The sequence below is a fragment of the Arachis hypogaea genome, chromosome 7, assembly GCF_003086295.3.
Source record: "Arachis hypogaea cultivar Tifrunner chromosome 7, arahy.Tifrunner.gnm2.J5K5, whole genome shotgun sequence".
Lineage (NCBI taxonomy): Eukaryota > Viridiplantae > Streptophyta > Magnoliopsida > Fabales > Fabaceae > Arachis > Arachis hypogaea.
In genome coordinates, this window is record NC_092042.1 from 35951967 (window position 1) to 35972747 (window position 20781).

A 20781-nucleotide genomic window follows, 5' to 3' on the forward strand; every position below is an offset into this window, starting at 1 on the left:
GTACATTTGTTGATAGGAAAAATAATGTAAGGAAACCATGAGATTTCTAGTATTTATGATGGATTATTAAAAGTAGTTCACTATAGGTGTAAAAGAAGCATGGTTTTCAACATTTGTTAGTTTCTGCATAAAAACCACGAAAACCAGTCTCATTAGAAATATTATATTAATTTTTTTCCTTCTAAGATAAGCATGATTATTGTCATACTTAATATTCTATAAGACTTGAAAATTGAAGGTTTAATTTGGTTGAACCTAAATGAAATAAGTATCGTGAATTAGCCATCATAACTTATTTAAAAGTCAATAATTTTATTTAAAAGTAAATAATTTGAATGTAACTAAAAGATCTATTATTAAGAATATGGCAGGGTTGATTAAAATAAAGATTTAGTTGAGATCTATGTATAAACTCCTGAACCACAAAGACACGTAACATACAAAGTTTGAATATATGGAGTACAAAAAACAGGTCACTTTTTTAAAACATATAGAAAAGATAGATACTTATACTTACATTTAATGCATATTTGCTATATTATATTATAGTTAGGTATGAATAATAATAATAATAATAATAATAATAATAATAATAATAATAATAATAATAATAATAATAATAATAATAAAATTGAAATCAATCCAATAAATTAACATGTAAAAGTTAAATATAGTATGGCATCATTGAAACTAAAGTGTTGAACTAAGATAATAAGTTGCAGATTTATAACTAAAATGAATCTGAAAAATATAAAAACAATGCTAATTGAATTTTTGAAATAATTAATAAAGATAAATTTAATGCTTAATTTGGTTTTACATTGATTGATGCATAATAACATACCAGGCATAGTGCATCAAAGCACAATTACATAACATTGACAGTCATAAATTAAAATATAATTAAAACACACTAAAATGAACATTCCATTAAACATGAACTAAAAAGGGTCTTTCAAACACACTAAGGCACTAAACAGGCACTTAACAGTATCTACAACTAAAGCTACTTAAAGCTTAATCACTTTAACATACATCACACTCTCATCTCCAATTGCAACAGAAAACTTTAGCAATGTTACTTCCTTGAACCTATGCATCTTTGCAAATTGCTTCCAACCCTTAGTCAAAAATAGTTGCAGTTTTCTGGAATCATTCCATCGCAGCCCCATCCTCAGTGGACTGAATTTGCCAAATCTAACCTCTATGATTTTAGGCCTGCTTGGAAAGGCATTCATAGCAAATATATTGGGAAGTATCTGAGTTGACAAATGAAAAAATAGAACTAATTAAAAATAGAACATATATAAAGAAAGTATAACAACAAAAAGGAAAATAATTAAAGATAAATTAGTGAGAAAAAGGTTTGATAAATAGAACTTACTATGTAGCAGTTAGTAACCTGGCTATCAGACAAAAGCTTTTGGCATGAAATAAACTCTGGGGTAAACTGAACGCCACTTCTTGAACCAAGTTGCATAGGGGTGGATAAGGGGATAGGATAGTAAGAATTATTAGCAGTAACAGGAATATATTCATTAGTGCTTGAAATATCACCATGTCCACCAATTTTTCTTGCAATCGGATTAGTGCATTCAAATGAGACAGTTAATGGAGAGTTAACATTAATATTGGATACTGAATAAGGAAGACAATTATGGTGGATAGGGGCATTACTACTAAGGATAATCTGATCAGTACCAATGTTTGGGATTGTATGTGGCAAAATAGTGCTAGAGTCAGTGAACAAAACATCATTATTTTGTGAATGGAAACCAAGATGAGCAAAGTTAGAAGTAAGTGAATCAAATGACACAGGATTGACAACCGAATTATAATTTTCTCTCAACACTGAATCAGGAAGTTTTGGTAGCACATCTGATTGAGAATGAATATCAACGTATTTAGCAACAGAATTAATCTGGTTTGTGGAGAGAGAAAAACCATTGACATTAAGAGTTGAAAGCTTAACATCAAGAAGAAACTTAACAAGAGGAGAAGGAAGGGTCTTAGAAATCATTGCTGAATCTTTCACCTTGGTAATTAAGAAAAGATCCTCCCCAATAAACATAACCTTCATCCATCCTCCTTCTTTCAGTTCATAGAACTTAACCAGTGTATCAAAACCAGCCAAAATGTAGGCACATGAGTGACCTTTTCCAATCATTACCTCTACTTGGTTTTGATTAAGGTCAATGAAAAACATCCTTTGGTTCAATTGATCCTTATACTTTCTATAGAAAATTGATGGTATTTCAGGCAATATCTATCATATAAATAAAGTGAAACTACCTTTAGAATAATGAATCATTTTTTTAAATAGATAAAAATGAAAACTATAACCTAATAAAAATATTTGATATTGAGATGAACTAACCGAAACAAGATCAATCTGCAGGTAAAAAGTTCGGTCTTCATCAAAATCTTCGGGAATGTAGGAGATCTTACTTAAATCTGTGCAAGAGAATTTAACTACTTGATATGATAGATTAAAAAGAACACAACAAATTTACATATCATGATAAGGAAGCTATAACAATTAAACTAAAACTAAACTAAAAACTCACTTTGTTCGCACCCTATTTCTGACATCCTGGTTTGCTTATACTACTTCTGGTAAAACTATAAAGGCCACTATAATGATCTATTTATAAATGAAAAGAAGTTTAATATCAAGCACACCTAACATGAGGAATGAGGCAAATAATAAATAAGCTAACACATACAAATAGGTAGTGTGATAATAAGTTCAACTCACATAAAAGGCAATCAGAATACATGCAAAAAGAACCTCAGACAGTTAATGAAAAATGGAAGCATAATAACTCCTATAATTAATGCAGGTATTTGAAGAAAAGGTAACTTGCCGTTACACAGTATTGAATAAAACAATAATAAATGAAGGTTGTTACTGATAAATGCTGAGATAAATGATCAAGGCTATCTAGTCTGATAACTATATAAAGTACACCTTAATGAAAATAAGGGTGAGCTATAATTAGAAACAATAAAAAGGATACAACTTCTGTTCTTGTATAAATAAGAGGGAATGACAGCTAAATTTTTGGTATAAGTAATATCACATATTATAGATAAACTACTATTGATATAAATAGATATTAAAACTAAAAGCCACCAATCTTCTAATAAAAAAATTCATGATATAGATAAAAAGAGGTATAAAACCATACTATCAGGTGAATTAGATAAGTGCAATATAAGAACCAATTACTTGTGTGACTACAGTATAAAATCAAAGCAAGATTAACCAAATAGTAATGCTTGATTGATAATATTGTAAATGAATAAACTATTGCCCACATCATCAACTTTTTTCATTGGAGGCGGAAGAGTGTTCACATTTGATATACTAATATAACAAAATCCACCTATAGAACAAAATCTAAATATGAATTTAAACAGCTTCATTGCAAATTCTAACTGGATATTTGTATAGCACAATGCCAAATTAGTCTTTCCAAGTTTCTCAAAACATTACATTTCTCTAGATTGAAGAGCAATGTTCTTGTGAATAATAGTGAAAAAAACTACAAAACTAAGTCTTTAGCCAAATGATAAAACAAAATTGATTCATCTAGGTGATAGGTGAGATGATTAAGCAAATGACGAAAGTACTTAGCTTGCAAAGAGTTAGAACTGTAAAACAAAAAAAAAACTAAACTAACTAATGCACCCCAAAAGATATGCCACAAGAAAGTATATCAATGGAAGTCTAAACTAACTATAAAATCAAAATCAACTAATGTGAGAATGACTATGGTAGTATTAACAGAACATGTGCTACCTACAAAAAAAAACATAGAATAAACTACAATAAAAGCATGTAAAACACTATAAAGAATATAACTATCTAAAAATTTGATTATATGTTATAATTTATAATTTTATTTATTATCTAGAATATTTATTTTATAATTAATTTTACATGAGATTTGTAATTAAAAAATAATGAGAGAACTAAATAAACATGAAGATAAAATAATTTTTATAAAAAAATGAAATACATTATATCATTGTTTGGATATGAAAGTTAGTTAATGGTAAAATATAAAAGATTAAAAAATAAATATTATAAAATGAAAAAATAGATAATTAATGAAAATTCTAATGTGAAAATAAAAACATGATGTGTTGTAGGAATTAAAGTGGAGACTAAGAATATATTATGTTATATGTTAGCAACTTAATGTTTTGGAATTTAGAAATGTATAAATTGATTTATTCTTATAAATGAGTAAACTATAATTATATTAAGATTTGAATCAGTGACTTGATTTAAAACTTATTTTGATGTATTGTAATATTGAATTCGCAGGCAATTGATTTTAAGCTTTAAACATTTATACTTACATATAGTTATGGTTTTAACTCGAAGCCAATCTAAAATTATATCATGGAAAAGTACTCAAAATGCATCACTAATTCTTAGTTTAGACAACAATAATTCAAAATTCAGTAATAATATTTGGCTTCCAATATAACATGAAAAGTATAAAAATTCAATAAAACCTTTTTCCTATGACTCACCTAAATCAAGCCAGAAAACTATAATTTAAGTGCATTAGTTAAAAAGGTGTTCAGCTGCCCATCTATTATCTAATTCATTCATAAGAACATAAATCTGCTTATGTATGCTTAACTTAATCATGTTTGCTGCTAATTGGATTCAAATAATCTTAAAAACAGTCTAGCATCTCCAGGAAATAAGGATGACGAATCAAAAGTCTGCAGTAACTTTATCAAAGGAGAAAAGGAAAAAATTGTTAGAACTATCAATGATAAACAAAGCTAAACAATAAACAAAATAGAAACTTCATCACGATATATATTTTAAAAAAATAATAATTATAAATAATAAAAAATAAATATAGAGATGGTTACAGAACATATTTTAAAACTAAAAAAAAAGTGCAGCATAAAGTTGAAAGAAAGTACCATAAAATAATCAATCAGAAAATTTGATTTGTTCTCACTATAGAAACATTTAAATTGCAATAAAACCGGAAAAGATAAGAAAGAAGAAAACAAAACAGATCAAATCTAGAGAGTAAGTAGATGAAGGTTTGAATTATATATATATATATATATATATATATAAAAATAACAAAGCAAATTTAAGAATAACAAAATGTACATTTCTAACTGGACAATAAACTTAGAAACATTGTTACAAAAAAAACACATTGTAACAAAAATAAATATTTAATTATTTTATTTTGAGTGAGATTTTTTTCACAATATAAACACTAATTAACACCAAAATGCTAATAAAAAAATAAAAAATAACTGCAACTATCACACTTTCAATGCTAAAGGTAAATTGATAGAGAGTTTGAGTACATAGCGGAAAAGATGAACAACTAATATATTATAGAAAAATTTAAAGCTATGAAAATAAGATTATACTCATGTGCCACATAATATTCATTGTTAACATATCTTGAAATGAGTACTTTGATGATCAGGATATCTTTGAGAAGTTGTTTTTCTTTATCCAACAAATAGAAATTATGATACTGAAAATAATAATAAAAATAAAAATTTAGTTCACAGGTTATCCATTTTCTTTTTTAATGCAGTGATTGCTAAATTATTATCTCCAGTTAAAATTGTCAATGTAAATGCATGAATAGTCATAACCTCAGTTTTTAGCAAATGAAGGATCTGAAGAACAGAAATTCTGCTAAACACTAAATGTGGTATCATAACACTAATATTGGATGACTGAATAAGCAAATTCTGCTAAACACTAAAATCTTCATTTGATGGTTCAAATTTATTCTATTTATCTGTATTACATAGTTGTTTAAGCTAAAAACTAAAAGATTATTTAATGAGAACAATGATCAAAATTATCTAATTTAATAAGGGTGAGTTTTAAAGAAAAAATCAAAGTATAAAACTACTATCCATATATAAATGAGAGGGAATTACTGTGAAATTTCTGGTATAAGTAAGATTAAAATTTATAGATAAACTACTACTAATATAAATAACTATTCAAAATAAAAGCCGCCAATCTTTTAACAAAACAAAATTTAATCATAGAGATCATGCAAGGTATAAAAAATCATACCATTGAGTAAATGTGGTATCATTCAACTCACTTTAAAAGTAGGATACATAATGAAGGCATAGCCTAATTACAATCCATTTTATTGGACATAAAGACAAAGCATGACACCTACACATAAACTTTAACAAAAAAACAGAAACAACTACTGACATACATGGCACACAAACTCAGTTTATTATTAGTTCCAATTAGACTAATTCGAAACATGAGCTATCCATGGCCTTTAATTTAAATAAAAACACACAATAAAATCAATAGATTAACCCAAAATACATAGCAACAACAATAATATAGTTGGAACCCTCGTGATTAATCAACATGCTCTTTAACAAAGCTACAATCAGACTCCTTGGAGAGCTTCCGGCATTTGGATGATGAAGTAGTGGCATTATCCGGGAAAATGTCCAGCAAATTTTTTGCCGTTACACCACTATCATACCTCTCTTAGGAGTTACAAAGTCATCATTGCCATCAAGAGAAATAATTTCGCAAGACTGTGAACTAATCTCCTGAAATTATAATTGTACTAAAATATGAAACTGGTTTAGATATTGCTATTATAAAGAGGAGACCATTACTATTAGATAATACCTTAGAATTATCAGTAGAATCAGTTTGCAAACTCTGCAACTCAGTATTTTCGATTGGGGTGTTCTGTATTTTAAGTAGTAATTTAAAATAAAGATTATAAAATGAAAAATAATTACTGATTGCATAAATAAGTTATATTACTTTGCATACATCAAATGTCTTGTACTTGGAAGAAAAAGAAGTGAGCAGATTTGGATCTTCAGTCAACTTCAAAACAGTAATCTTGCATGGCTGGAAAGCATTGATATCATCAAGCTTCACAGAAATCTTGAATAGAAACTTCTTACCCCTAAATGAATTAATCTCAACGGGAAATTCATCCTTGCTGCAACCCTATAATTTAGAATGGAATACATAGTGATAACAAACTAAATATATAAAGAGAATAACAATACTATAAGAATTTATTATACCTTTGATATCTGTCTCAAACGAAGCTCAGAAGTAGATATCTCAAGAAATTTGGAGGCTTCCTTGTCATAAACAATAAATGAAGCAGAGTCTGTCTCATCTGATACTCTCATTTGAATGCAGAAACTAATATTTGTAAAAATGGTAACATGTTAGCATGGTATCTTGTTGATAAAATTAGTCTAAAACAATGGAATTGAATTAAAACAAAAATATTACCGAGGAACATGAGTATTAGGATAAATATCACATTCATGGCAATAATATGAATTCTCATCTTCTTTAAGTGAATGAAAACACATCTTGCACCCTTTGTACCACTAACTTAGTCTAGTGTCAATAGAAATCACAGTTCCAATGGTAACAAATATTCCACCCTGATAATAAAAAATGGACCACAACAAATTATTAAAGAATATTAAAGATTTAGAGTTCATAAAGATGAATGATAGAATACTTATTACAACCTCAGTGCTCTCCTTAAGTTCGCTTATAGACTTGTAAGGAGTATGGTTAATAAGATCTTGCTCAAGGGAAATCAATGAATCAGATGCAATTTGAGAAAGCTGGTTAGATGGCTTGTCATTACCCATGATAAACCTAATGAAAAAAAAAGGTATGTGAAATTGGGAAAATGAGCATATCCATTACCATTTGCAACGAAAGTAACAAAAAGGTAAAAAGTAAAATCGACACCTTTGTCTAAATTCCTTAACTTCTTTAAGATCAGCGTTAATGTATAAAGTAGAGTTGTAGTTTGTATTAGATATGCCCATGGTTCCTGAAGCACAGCATGACACGATTAGAAATTAAATGAAACAGAATAGGAAAGAAGTAATAAAAACACGTTAATAAATAAAGATAACACTTAATAAAAAAGACAATGATGTAACATGTATACCCTTGAACAGGTTAAATTTGGCAAACTGCACAATAATAATGAACTCAGTATTAGGGTACTGCTCCATGTGCTTCACCAGTTGAGTAGCAAACTCCTCCCACAACGTACACCTTATCTTACCCTTAGATCTATAAATCCAATCATGTAATGACAAAAAAAATATATATGAAAATTTTCAAATCAAAAACAAAAGCAGGAAAATTGATGTAGAAAGAAAAAAAAAAGAAAATATAAAATACATACTGCATGTCATCAAGCTCAATAACCATGTATATGGACTTCTTTCCATTCTTACAGAACTCTATTATATCACCCTTTCCAGTCAACAACCCAATAACATCTACATTAAACAAAAATAAATGAAAAACTCATATTCCTACTGATTGATTTTATACGAACATTAGTAAAAAATACAAACAATTATCACATTTTGTATGTACCTATCAAGTGAGACTGAGGATTATCATGATTAAGTATCATTTCATTAGGCACAAAGTGAAAAATATTGTTTGGGAAATTAATATCGACTAACACACGAATTTGAGATTCCCTTTTAAAGAACACACGCAGAGTATGATTGGTTGGCTTGTACTTTTGATCATTAAGTTCAATAGAGAAGTTAGCAACAGAGTACACATTGCCCTCAACTAACTCCTGCTCAAATAATCTCCTCAAAGGATTCCTTACAGAACATTGTATCCGATCACCCTGAGAAATAAACAAAATAAATAGCAACAAATCAGCATGTAGCATAATTGGTCTATTATATACATATTTGAATGTAATAAAATCTGACAAATAAAACTTACTAATTCATCCATAACAACCATCTCTAAGTTAGGTCTCCTGAACTTCTCTTCGCCTAAATTAATAAACCATATTTTGATGACACGCACTTTGATACGCCAAACTTGATTAGCAACAGCAATATCAAGATCCTTAATCATGTTGAATGAAGTAGCCATTTGTGTATGATGAGAACAAAAGCTACTAACTATAAAATTATATATTGAGTTTGGATATTACGCAAGGTAATAGAAAGACTAATATATATAAGGATTGAGAGGTGATAAAGACTTTATATAGTGTGAGGAGGTATATGAAGACATTAATAAGAAGGTATTTCTGGTAAGATAGAAATGGTAGATGGTGAACAATACTTTAATGCACTTAATAATGAATAACACAAACTTTGTATCAGAATATTAATTACAACATTAATTCTAGCTTTCTGAAATGGTAACATAAAGTTCAATTTGACCAATGCATGTTGGCCATGAAGCTTATGAGGAGCACATCACCTAGGAACTCATCAAACACATTAAATTTTTAAACCAAAATGAGAACCATATCAATTATTATTTAAAATCTTTAAGCTGAAATGGTGAGCAATAAGAGAAACCATGTAATAAATTTCAGGTAAAAATTACCAGAAGTAAGAACAACTTGTCTGATCAGGCATCTTAAATGAGATTTTTCCATACTTGCTACATATATGATATAATTTGAGTCTTAAATTCATTAGACATTGAAAAAGTTACTTCTAATCCAGTTTTAAGAGGGTATTACATGTTACCTTCGGCATACTTATTGCATTTATATCAATTAATATGTTTCATGCATAATATTAGTGGGTCTTTGAAGACAAAATCTAATTATGTTAATTATATTACAATTATAAATCAATACTACTTGTTAATTTAGTCATATATATTGAATGCATTTATGACACCCTGAATATCCTTGAACACTTATTCTTAATAAATATATTCTGATATTCTGAATGTCTTCTAAATATGATAGTTTTTTTTTTGAAAAATAAAAACCAATATTACAGATCTAACATGATATAAACAAAAAGATTTTGCAAATTATAGTAAGATTAAATTTATAATTGGATATTACTTATTCAATTAGTAATATTAGGTGAATAGAATTATGACTTGATGCAAACAGATTACATTTGGTCCTTTGGAAAAGTTCAAAATTAGATATTGCTTGGAAAAGTTCAAAATTAGATATTGCTATCAAACTTATGATGGTCATATTAGATTAAATGTCCCTGCAAATACTTTTATTGCAAATGGAAGTCATTCATCCAACACTTATTCTTAAAATAAACTGAATGTGTTCTAAACATGAAAGCTTTTTAGACACTAATAACATATCTTAGTCTATTCTAAAGGTTCCAAATTTAATGAATTAAATTCCAACCAAAATTGAATGTCTGCACCAAACTAATTACAAAGATTAACAATGAAAAAACTTAGTAACTTTGTTTATATTTGGAAAGATAAACTGGGACAAAAGGCATGCACAAAAATAACATAAATAATTTAATAATTAACAAATATTATTAGACAAAGGCACCTAGAAAGCATTGCAAAATAAAATAGGAGTTATGATCTCCTATCTTTGTGGATTAATTTCATGGTGAAATGATAATATTCTCATATAAAATTTGATTTTGAGAGAATAACTATATGGTTTTGCAATAGAGAGGTAGAAAAAGGTATAACATTTGTGACAAAAAGCAATATATGATAATATAAACATGATATTCAGATTATACTGGAATGTAACATTTAACTTGATGAGCTGAGGTAAAAGCCAAAATTTACATAAGACTACATATTGCAAATTCATAATAGCCCAGATAGAAAGATATTTAAACTAACGACGGAGTATAGCAATACTCATTACAGTCTCATCCTTAGAAGACATACTAAACTTAAGAACACTACCACCCTTCAATTTACTTTTCTTGCAATATCTGGACCAACCCTTAGTAATAAATACCCCATTATGCCTCTCAGAATGCCATCTAAGTTTCATCACGCAAAATAAACCGCAATGCTGTTTAAGCTTGACCTTATCAAGCTTAGACGGAAAAGCCTTCATTGCAAATTTTGCTGGCAGCAGCTGAGAAATTAGAAATAAAAGAAAAGGTAAGACTTAAGGCGTTCAAAAAGAACAAAAAAAATTGTATTGGACCAAATTTTAAGCTGGTTACTTTGGTCAGAATACATACCATTGCATAGTGATTAGCCTGGTAGCGTGTTACAACCTTAACAATAAAATAAACCAAAGCATTTGGATTTGAAGGAGTCGAAGGAAATAGGTTACCTGAGTGAAGATTCGAATTATTGTCTGCAAATGTTACTTCCAACTGATCCAATGTAGCAGGCATGCCTTCTAAAGATATAGCATTATTCTCGTCTACTACTTCTACAGATGGAGTAAATTGATAAATGTTTACATTATCTTGAGTTTTGGCTACATCCTGCTTGTGGAAATCGCCTAATAAACAATTCATATCTCCTATGGAAAATCCTAAAGACTGCATGACTGACATATCACTCTGAACAGTGATAGGAAGTTCCTTGCACACTGTTGATGACATGAATAATCCATTTCCATTATTAGGATATAGAAACGATTTCATAAAGATGTCAGGAGACGGGTTTGGAAAAAAGAAGGGTTGATTATATGAAGGAACATATGGGCCAACATCACATAATGGAGAAATATGTTCACTTGCAGGAAGATTGATATCATTAAAGTTATAGTTATTTTTGTCCAATAAAGACTTCAAAGGAACTATATAATTGGAAACTACATGCATGTTGTGGTCGAATGCTTGATCAATAAGAAATTTGTCACGACCAACATATTTCACTTTCAGCCAACCACCATGATTAAGACGATATCTCTCCAAAAGTTGTTTATATCCTCGAACAATCATGGCGGTACGATTTCCTTTTTGAATAGTTATGTCTATACCATCACCATTAGCATCAATAAAAATCAAAGAGTTGGAGATAACATTTTGGAAGCTCCTACAAAAAAGTGTAAGGATTTCTCCAATTTCCTGAATGTACATGATAAAAGTTAAATATAACTTCAAGATGATGATAGAAATATCTTTAAAAAAAAAACTAAAAATGCTATTCAATAGTAAGAAGTAATTGATAGATTTATAGATTTAAAGATATGGACTAAGGAATAGTATATTACCGTATCAGGATTGATCTCAAGAAAGAAAGAAGGAGCCTCAAAGTAGTTACCATACATCGTAAGAAAGACAGAGAGAGTGAATGAACTTTTGGATAAAGAAAATGAATGATAAAATGTAATACTTTTCTGCTAGATAGTGGACATTTTAAAGGATGAAACCATGATAACAATAACTTGTTGTATTAATGACATCTGATTGCATTTAATAAAAATGTGTAGTAGTGGCCTTTGTATGAGATAATGGCCAATACCTGAAAATGGATAAGGCACGGGAGAAAAAAGAATTGATATAATCCAAGAGAAAAAAGGTGTACATTATGAATATATGCAAAATCCCTATAAAGCATACATGTGTATATTAATTGATATCAAATATGTTGTAGAGTACATGATTGGTTTGGAATGAAAAATGGAGGTTGTAAGTAACAAAAGCTGGTAGAGTCTATAGGCAATGATTATGATATACTTATTAATAGAGATTAGCAGAGTAGGTAGGCAATGATTATGAAGTGTATCATAAATGATAGTTACCAAGCGTATTTAAATGCAATTTGAAAAAGTTAGACTTCTTTTTGCTGTGAAGATAGAAATATAATTATATAAACAAAGCAATGAAGGATAGAAAATGGAATGAAACATAAAATAAGTTATTGAAAAAATTATTGTTCTAATAATAAAACAAATTAATTAGCTACCATAAAAAATTATTGCTTCGTTGAAATATTGATAATATGCATTGTAAAACACATAATGCATCATGATTTATAAAATCAATTATTTTTATAAAGGTTAAAAGAATTAGATGATAAATATGTATTATTTTTTAAAATATTAAAAAGATAAATTACAAAATATAAACAATTTTTTAAATATTACAACCATAATTATTAGAGTACTAAAATATGTATTCAATTTGTTTTATTTATTGCAATTTGATAAAAAAAAAAACTGGTAAAAAAAATTGCAATGTGAGAAGAATTAAATATGAGATTGAATTATTAGAGAACGTTTAAAAATTTACTGAAAACCGAAAAAGATTATTAGAATGATGAATTAAACCTTTTAATTTTTTAAAATAAATTAAAATATTTAAATATTCAATGTTGTCAATCAAAAAGAGATTAAATAATACAAAAACTAAAGCATTTGGAAATTAAATTGAAATTAAATATAATTCTTTGAATATAATTATCTATAACACATATGCCGTACAGTGCGCACACACATATGGACGGAGGTAGGGGTGGCAAGCGGGGAAGCCCGCCCCCGCCCAGCCCCGCCTCGCCAGAAGCCCGCCCTTTGGCGGGCTGGCCCGCCCCACCCCGCCTAGTTAGGCGGTCCTAGAATCCTAGCCCGCCCCGCCTAACTGCGGGCTGGCGGGCTAAGCCCGCCAAAGCTCCTCTTTTTTTTTTTTACTATTGACTACTAAGTAATATATATAATTTCACAACCATATTAATAAATTTATAATTTCTAATGGCATAAAAAATTATATTTTTTATATTCACAAACATTAAAGTCTTTGTAATTATAAATATCTAATAAATATAATTATAAACCAAATTTTCATTCAAAATATAAGTATAAATATTCTCTCCAAAGCAAAATAAATATAATCCAAAACATAATTATAAATATTGTCTCCAAAATAACATAAACATAATTCAAAACACTCAATTTTTATCTTCATACTCTTGTAAGTTAGGTTGGGGGAAGTTAGGTATTGGCAAAAAAATTGCAAAAATACCCCCTCACTAATAAAAACCTTAGCCCGGCGGGGAAGCCCGCCCCATCCCGCCAAAGCCCGCCCCGTCCCGCCAAAGCCCGCCAAAACCCGCGGTTTAAACGGTGCGAGTTAGGCGGGCTTTTACTATTTGGCGGTCCCAATTTTCCAGCCCAGCCCGCCTTTTTTGGCGGGTTATGCGGACCGGCCCGGCGGGTTTAGGCCCGTTTGCCACCTTTAGACGGAGGAGTAGAATTTATTGGGTAGATACATAGTACATGCATGAAATAATTTGTTTGGTTTAAAAAATAATGATTAGAGCTTATATAAATCATAGGTAGATTTAAATAAAATGAAATTGATCAAAATGTCACTGATTATATTAAAAATAAACACAAAAGTATAGTATTCCATTTTATTAATAAGTAGATTCAAACTAAAATATTAATTTTCGTGTAACAATTACTTAATATGACAACAATTTACTTATATATTGTATAAACTTTAGAAATAACATTAGTCTCTCATTAGATTTACAACAAAAAATGGATGATACAACAAATTTAATCTGTATACACAGACTAATTCCTAATGGATTGAAGTTGAGAAGCCTCTCAAAGTTCTTTTTTGAGATTTCATTTGTATCACTTGTATAGCAAATCGTTCAAAAGGATTGAAAATTACAACTTTCCTGCATCCAAGTCTGAAAAAGGTAAGTGCTACCAAACTAAACCTTCCAAAAAAAAAATTAGAATAAGCTTGCTACCAAACCAAACCTGTAATCCAAATAAGCAGATAGTGGATAAATTTGATTTCTATAGATTGTTATAAAGAAAATGTCTCTTGGCAAAATGTAAAATGATATGTATGGTTCAACTAAATTATCCAAAAAAAATATATATTTAAATAGTAAACACACCAAAAATAACATGAAGATAAATTATAAATTCTAAAGCAAACATAAAATCTAAGAGAGGTATGGAAAAAGGTGAAACTAAGATGATAAACAACCTGGATTAAGGTGCTAAAGATACATGTGCTAAATTCATTTTCAGTTTATCAAATCAACAAACACCATATATGCATTCCAACATCAAAATTTAAGTTTTATAGCTACTGAAAATATAGTATACACAATAATAACACAAATTGACATTCATCATATCACAGAAGACTTAAGAAGCAAACCCTGCTTCATCCACTTTACCATAAAGGATAACCATTTGTAACTTCCATTTTAATTTGAGGAGTGTCGATTACAAAATCTGCTGCATATTTTATATTTCCATGTCAATGAGCATGATTATAAAAAAAGAGTGTATAGATCCATCATTAGTTGTGAGAAATTAACAATTATCATTTAAAGTATAAAATAAATCAATTAGTGAGAAAGTAAAGAAATGATATGTGAGAGATAGTTTATGCATTTTTTTTAATCCAGAATCATGAAAAATTATGGTGTAAATGTTTCTGTAATAAGCATTGAAGCTAATTAAATAATATGATAATCAAAATGCTATAAAGCCAAAATTAGATACCTTAAATGGAAAAAAAAATCAAAACACAATGTATAGACAAACCAGAATTAGCACACAACTCTTCAAAAACATATAAGAAACAAAAGGCAGATATATAGAATCTTCTTACCCACTTAATTGCTCAAAGATTCTATCATATCAGATTTATCAATCACATGAACAAATCTTTTAAGAACTTCTTAATCTTATTTCATTTTAGAAACATAAATGGTTACTTTTTTAGAAAGCTGCATGCACAATGGCAGCCTAAATTCTTTACCTAAGATCACTATAACATATAAAATACAGAAAAATCAGAGTTATATCTTATAAATAATAATCCAACACAATATTTTTCTATCAACCGATCCACTAAATCTCCAAAATTCACAACATTCCCTAATTATCCAGTTTATGAATATAGATATAGTCAAGCGCACACAGAAGCACCAAAAAAGGGGGAAAAAATAAAAAAGCACAACTAATTACCAATTACATGTTCACAAACATGTAATGTGAAAAATCTATCTTCAAATTGCACCATCTTTAAAAAAAATTTGCTCCAATAATTTTTTTTGTACTAATTCCTGAACTTCTTATTCACATCTCTAAAGTATATTTATTAGGGAAAAATAATGTTCCAAAATTTAGAAAAAAAATGCTATTTCAGCAACTGAAAGAAGGAATAGTAGAATAATCATGAAAGAGATAAAATTAAAAGTCAGAAAGAAAATGAGAGAATTTTGTTAAACCATTAAAATTCATATAGCAAACAAAATATCTCAACCAAAAATTTCTAAATCTATAAAAAAAGAAAAAGAAAAACAAAAACATTGAATCAATAAGTCAATCAAATTGCAAAACAAAAAGATTCTAAATGATTAATTTTTCAAATCCCAAATCTAACAAAACGAATGGCAGATTTGTCAACAGTAATACTTATCTCACAGACCTTGGGGTCAGTCGGTTACAAAATGTCCAGAAACTCCTATAGTTTTAGCATGCACGACAAACATTGCATCCTCCACTTTGTTCATCACCAACATTGCATCCTTCTACTGTGACGACTTTTCTGAAGGTTAAAGCCATTAGGTACTAATATGAACCACCTTATTGCTAAAAAATATACCCTATAATCTCCACTTTCAAGTCAGAATATGAAGGTAAAAAAATTAGAAAAAATAGAATCAGAGAATTGAGAGGGTAATTAAAGAAGATGAGAAAAATATACCTTTTTTGCTGTGATTCAAATTTTACATTTTAAATTTTATCTTTTTAGTATTTGTTAGGTGACAAAAATAAATGTTGATGTAAAGAATCAAAATAAAAATAAATGAGAGAATGAGGAAACAGGCACAGAAGAAGAAAATTAATTAAAAGAATGAAAGATAATAAATCTTTAATAACTGAGAGAATGAAAGAATAGTGATGCAGAATAAATGAAAAAATAAGAGATTATAGATGAACCTCTGTAAAGAGAACACTATAATTAATCCAACTTTAAAGGTCTCTCTTTTAAAACACGTTGGATTTTCACTACCTAACAACCTTGTATTAATGGTTTAGTATTAGATTTATTTATGTTTACCAGTAATCTATTGCCACCATGTACAATAATTTGGATTGGTCAAAGTCTAACTTATTAATTCAGATGCTTGATGATGATTCTGATGATCCAACAACATAATTGCTAATCAAGGAGGAGGTGCAAAAATAGCAATATGAGGAAGCCAATACTTTATACTACTATCGCATTATTAAGAACGATTGCATATAGAAGACGAAGAAAAAGAGTAGAAAGAAAGGAAGAAGCAGCTTTAGGACTTATAAATAGGGATAAAGACTAAATTAAAAAATTATACACTACTAGCTACGTCAGCCTGCTATTATAATTGACAATGTGACAGTAGTTGTGGTACATCAATAATATGTTCACTTACTTACGCTGAAATGGACTAAAGGATTTGTATGTAATTAGAATCCCTAAAAAAAAATACAAAAGTCCTATTCAAAGAATCATTTTAAAAATTTAGTCTCTAAAATATGTTTAAAATATTAAAAAATAAATAAAAAAATTTTAAAATTTAGCGTACTTAAGAAAAGAGAAGGGAAGAAAAGAAAAAAAAAAACACCGAGTGTTGCCTGTGTTAGCAAGACCGCAATGTATAATAAAAGTGATAAGGTATCTGACATCATCGTTCTTCAACCATTTCCCCTCAGTCATAGGAACAGGTACGAGGGTTTCAACACCAAGTCACCAACATGAACATGATGATGATATCATCTAAGTACTACACAAATTCCATTATAGTTGGAGTTGGAAGAACTTGGTGCTGTCCAAATGCAAAACCCGAAGGCAGCTTTTCATTCAGTCTCAGATTCTCCAATAGGAGGAGGAAGAGAAGGAGGTAACTACCATGTCAACTGTATCTGTATTCTCTATGTTGTTGCAAAAACCAGTTTATTTTGCTTTCACAAATCTCTATGTTGTTGCAGAAACTAATTTATTTTGCTTTCACATTTCCCCTTTGCAGCTTCAGCATACACTCTGAATCAATTTTCAGAGGTCACAATAATACAGTTTCAGCTCTTAATTCAGGTGATTCATTCTTTACACCCTTGTTGCATTTGTTACTGTGGAATTGAATTATGTCATGGAGTCAGCTATATCTTTGCCTTGCATACCCATTTGGTTTAATTAATCTATTAGTCTTATGATTTTACCAATTTTTTAATTAGGTTCTTACTGTTTAAAAATTTGTAATTAGATTCTTATTAGATAAGACTTTATAATTAGATCCTAAATGGTTGTTATTTTTCAAAAGTACACACTAATCCTAAAACCTTTTGCTTTTAGAATATTTCACAATTCATCTTACATCTAACACAAAATCAAATATTTCAAAAAGATTTATATTTTTAACAAAAATAGTTAGAAAAGACTTAATTGAAAGTTTTTATCTAATATAAGGACCAAATTAAAACTTTTAAATTATAAGAACTAATTGAAAATTTGATAAAAACTATGAGGACGAACATACTAATTAAACCTACCCACTTTGAAGTGTGTATTAGTTATATTATGGGTGCCAAACTGATATTATATTCTGTCTGTGTTCTTACTTTCTAGGTTTAGAAGCTTCAATTACAGATGCCACTGAAAGTTCAAATACCTTAAAAAAAGCCAGTATTGTTCTAGAGTCTGGAGATGAAAATAAGATACAGGTGGGAGCGCAATGCAAAATCTGATTCCAACTTAGAATTGTTGTTCTGTATCATTCGGAAAATTATGCGAATATGTGATAGATGCTTTTGCTTGTTCTCATCCCCTTTGAAATGATCTTTGGTCAAGAGGCTGTGAATTAATATATATAAAAAGGGTCATATGTTGAATATTAAGCTAAAGTTATGAACAGCACATGTTAATTGTTATTTGCACCAAGCAAGGAAGCATTCACTATAAATAGTCTTTTTCTTTCCCTTCAAATCACTCCCTTTTCATGATATATTGTTCTTACTGCGGCATGCTTCGATAAGTTACTGAATAATGTTAATTTATGATTTTTGTTGTTTGTGCTCTCATGAGTTTGGGCTTAGTATTGTGATACTATCATTTATGTGGCATAAATGGCAGCTAAGAGTGGACTTAACTGGTGATCAAACAGAAAGGGTATTTGGTAAGACCCTTCGAGATTTGGGTCGAACTGCTCCGCCTGTTCCCGGATTCCGCATGCAAAAAGGAGGTAAGGAAGATTCAGTATATAGATTAAGATTGACTCCGTGCACTTTCTTATATTGAGGATACGTGATATGTCTTAGTTATTACATTTTTCAATTTCATGCTCAATTTTTGATTCATGTGTTTGTAACAGAGTTGGAAAGGAAAATATATTTGGCTTTTATAGATTGAGGTTTGCTGGATATTTAATTGTATACCTGTTTCTTCATACTGATGTGATTTTGCATGTTTTCTGTTTTTGAGTTCATGAATGTTCAGTATTTTAGCAATAACTTGCGTTCAGAAATTTTAACCATATCATATTCCATTGTGCATGTGATGCGCGGACTGCTCTAGGAAAATCATCACAGGTGCATGATTTCTAATAACTATTTGTATCTTCCTTTGGTCTATATAATATAAATATTCACTCATTGAGGATGACTTGATTTGAAAATGCATGCAGATCCCCAACGACTTCCTTTTACAGATGCTTGGGGAAGAACGCGTCATCAAGTTTGTAATACAAGAAATACTCAATTCTACCATGGCTGACTATGTAGAAAAGGCAAGTGATATTTTACCACTTTATAATGTGGCTACTGTTATAGCAACTTATTTCTATGTTCGATGAACTGATACAGGAAAATTTGGACGTGAAGGACAGGAAGATAAGCACAATTCAAACCGCAGAAGAACTCAAACAATCGTTCAAACCCGGAAAAGAATTTGGCTTTAATGTTATAATTGAGCCCAAAAGTTCAGAAGATACTGGTTAACTTTAACCAAGTCGAAGTTTAAAGGAGCATCAAGATTGATCCCACTCAATGGTATTTAGCTCAAGAAACAGTTATTTAGAGAGCCAATTTGGTTTTTAGTTTTTACTCATAACAATGGACTGAATCTTCTGAATTTTGATGAGACTTCTAGGAAAAATTGTAAGTGTGATTACATGTTTTGTTACAAGAAAATCCTCAACCAACTTCAAACTATGTAAAAGGACAGTTCGGTATACAAACATTCTGCGGCAACGCAGGATCCGGGAAGGGGCTGCATCCAAAGGCTGTAATATATGCAATCTAACTTGATAATTACATCAGTGACTGTTTTCATGATTTGAATTCATGACCTTGAGATCACACGAAGACAACTCAACGGTTGTTTCAAGACTCCCCTTCAACTTTAAACTATATAGAAACGACAAATTGTTTGTAATTTTCTGCTTTTGTAGAAGAATAACAGCTAAACGAGTACAATCTCCATTTTTGTATAAAAATTTAGAAAAGCTTCTCAAGGCGCAATGATAGTATCGCGAAGATTGGAATATAGACTGCAAAAAGAGTATTGTAGCTTCTTAAATTCATATCAAGATTCTTATTTGACTGTGCATATGTTGCAGCCAGTACCACCATTGTGTTGACACTGGCGTTGCACAATCTGTATTGTTCAGGCAAAAGTTTCCTCTGGAGCACGAATTGCAGCTGCAACTCTTCCAGGACAAGTTTTGAAGGGTTGACCAACAATTTCAAGAACTTCTGAATCAATCAACATGCAAATTTAGAATTGCATTCCTAGAAATGATCCAAGAGATTGTTACTATGTTTGGTTCATAATAACTGTCGTTTTTTCGATATAATGGTATCCATTTACATTCCAATAGAAGCACAACGAGTTGGGCATGTCAAATGTATTTACCAAGGTGAAGCTAGTAATTGTGCGAGTATTGTCAGCAAATATGATTGGCAGTGACCTTGCTACATATTTTTGGAAGTCTCATGAGTCCGCAGGTTTGAAGTCTTAACAAAG

At 29.6% G+C, this 20781-nt stretch overlaps 1 protein-coding gene across 1 annotated transcript; it reads left to right on the forward strand.

Moving 5' to 3' along the window:
* Positions 1-17373: 17373 nt before the first annotated feature.
* On the forward strand, positions 17374-20142 carry LOC112702935 (uncharacterized). Its single transcript, XM_025754182.2, has 7 exons — positions 17374-17665; positions 17792-17856; positions 18388-18482; positions 18892-19000; positions 19333-19346; positions 19442-19543; positions 19620-20142. The coding sequence occupies exons 1-7, from the start codon at positions 17520-17522 to the stop codon at positions 19752-19754; spliced, it is 666 nt and encodes a 221-aa protein (XP_025609967.1). The 5' UTR covers positions 17374-17519; the 3' UTR covers positions 19755-20142.
* Positions 20143-20781: the final 639 nt, after the last annotated feature.

Bases quoted from the DNA above. Each gene is read 5' to 3' on its own strand.
- LOC112702935 (XM_025754182.2), top strand. From the start codon at position 17,520: ATGAACATGATGATGATATCATCTAAGTACTACACAAATTCCATTATA. The intron at 17,666-17,791 runs GTAACTACCATG...TCCCCTTTGCAG, and splicing joins AGGAGGAGGAAGAGAAGGAG to CTTCAGCATACACTCTGAAT. The intron at 19,544-19,619 runs GCAAGTGATATT...GAACTGATACAG, and splicing joins TGGCTGACTATGTAGAAAAG to GAAAATTTGGACGTGAAGGA.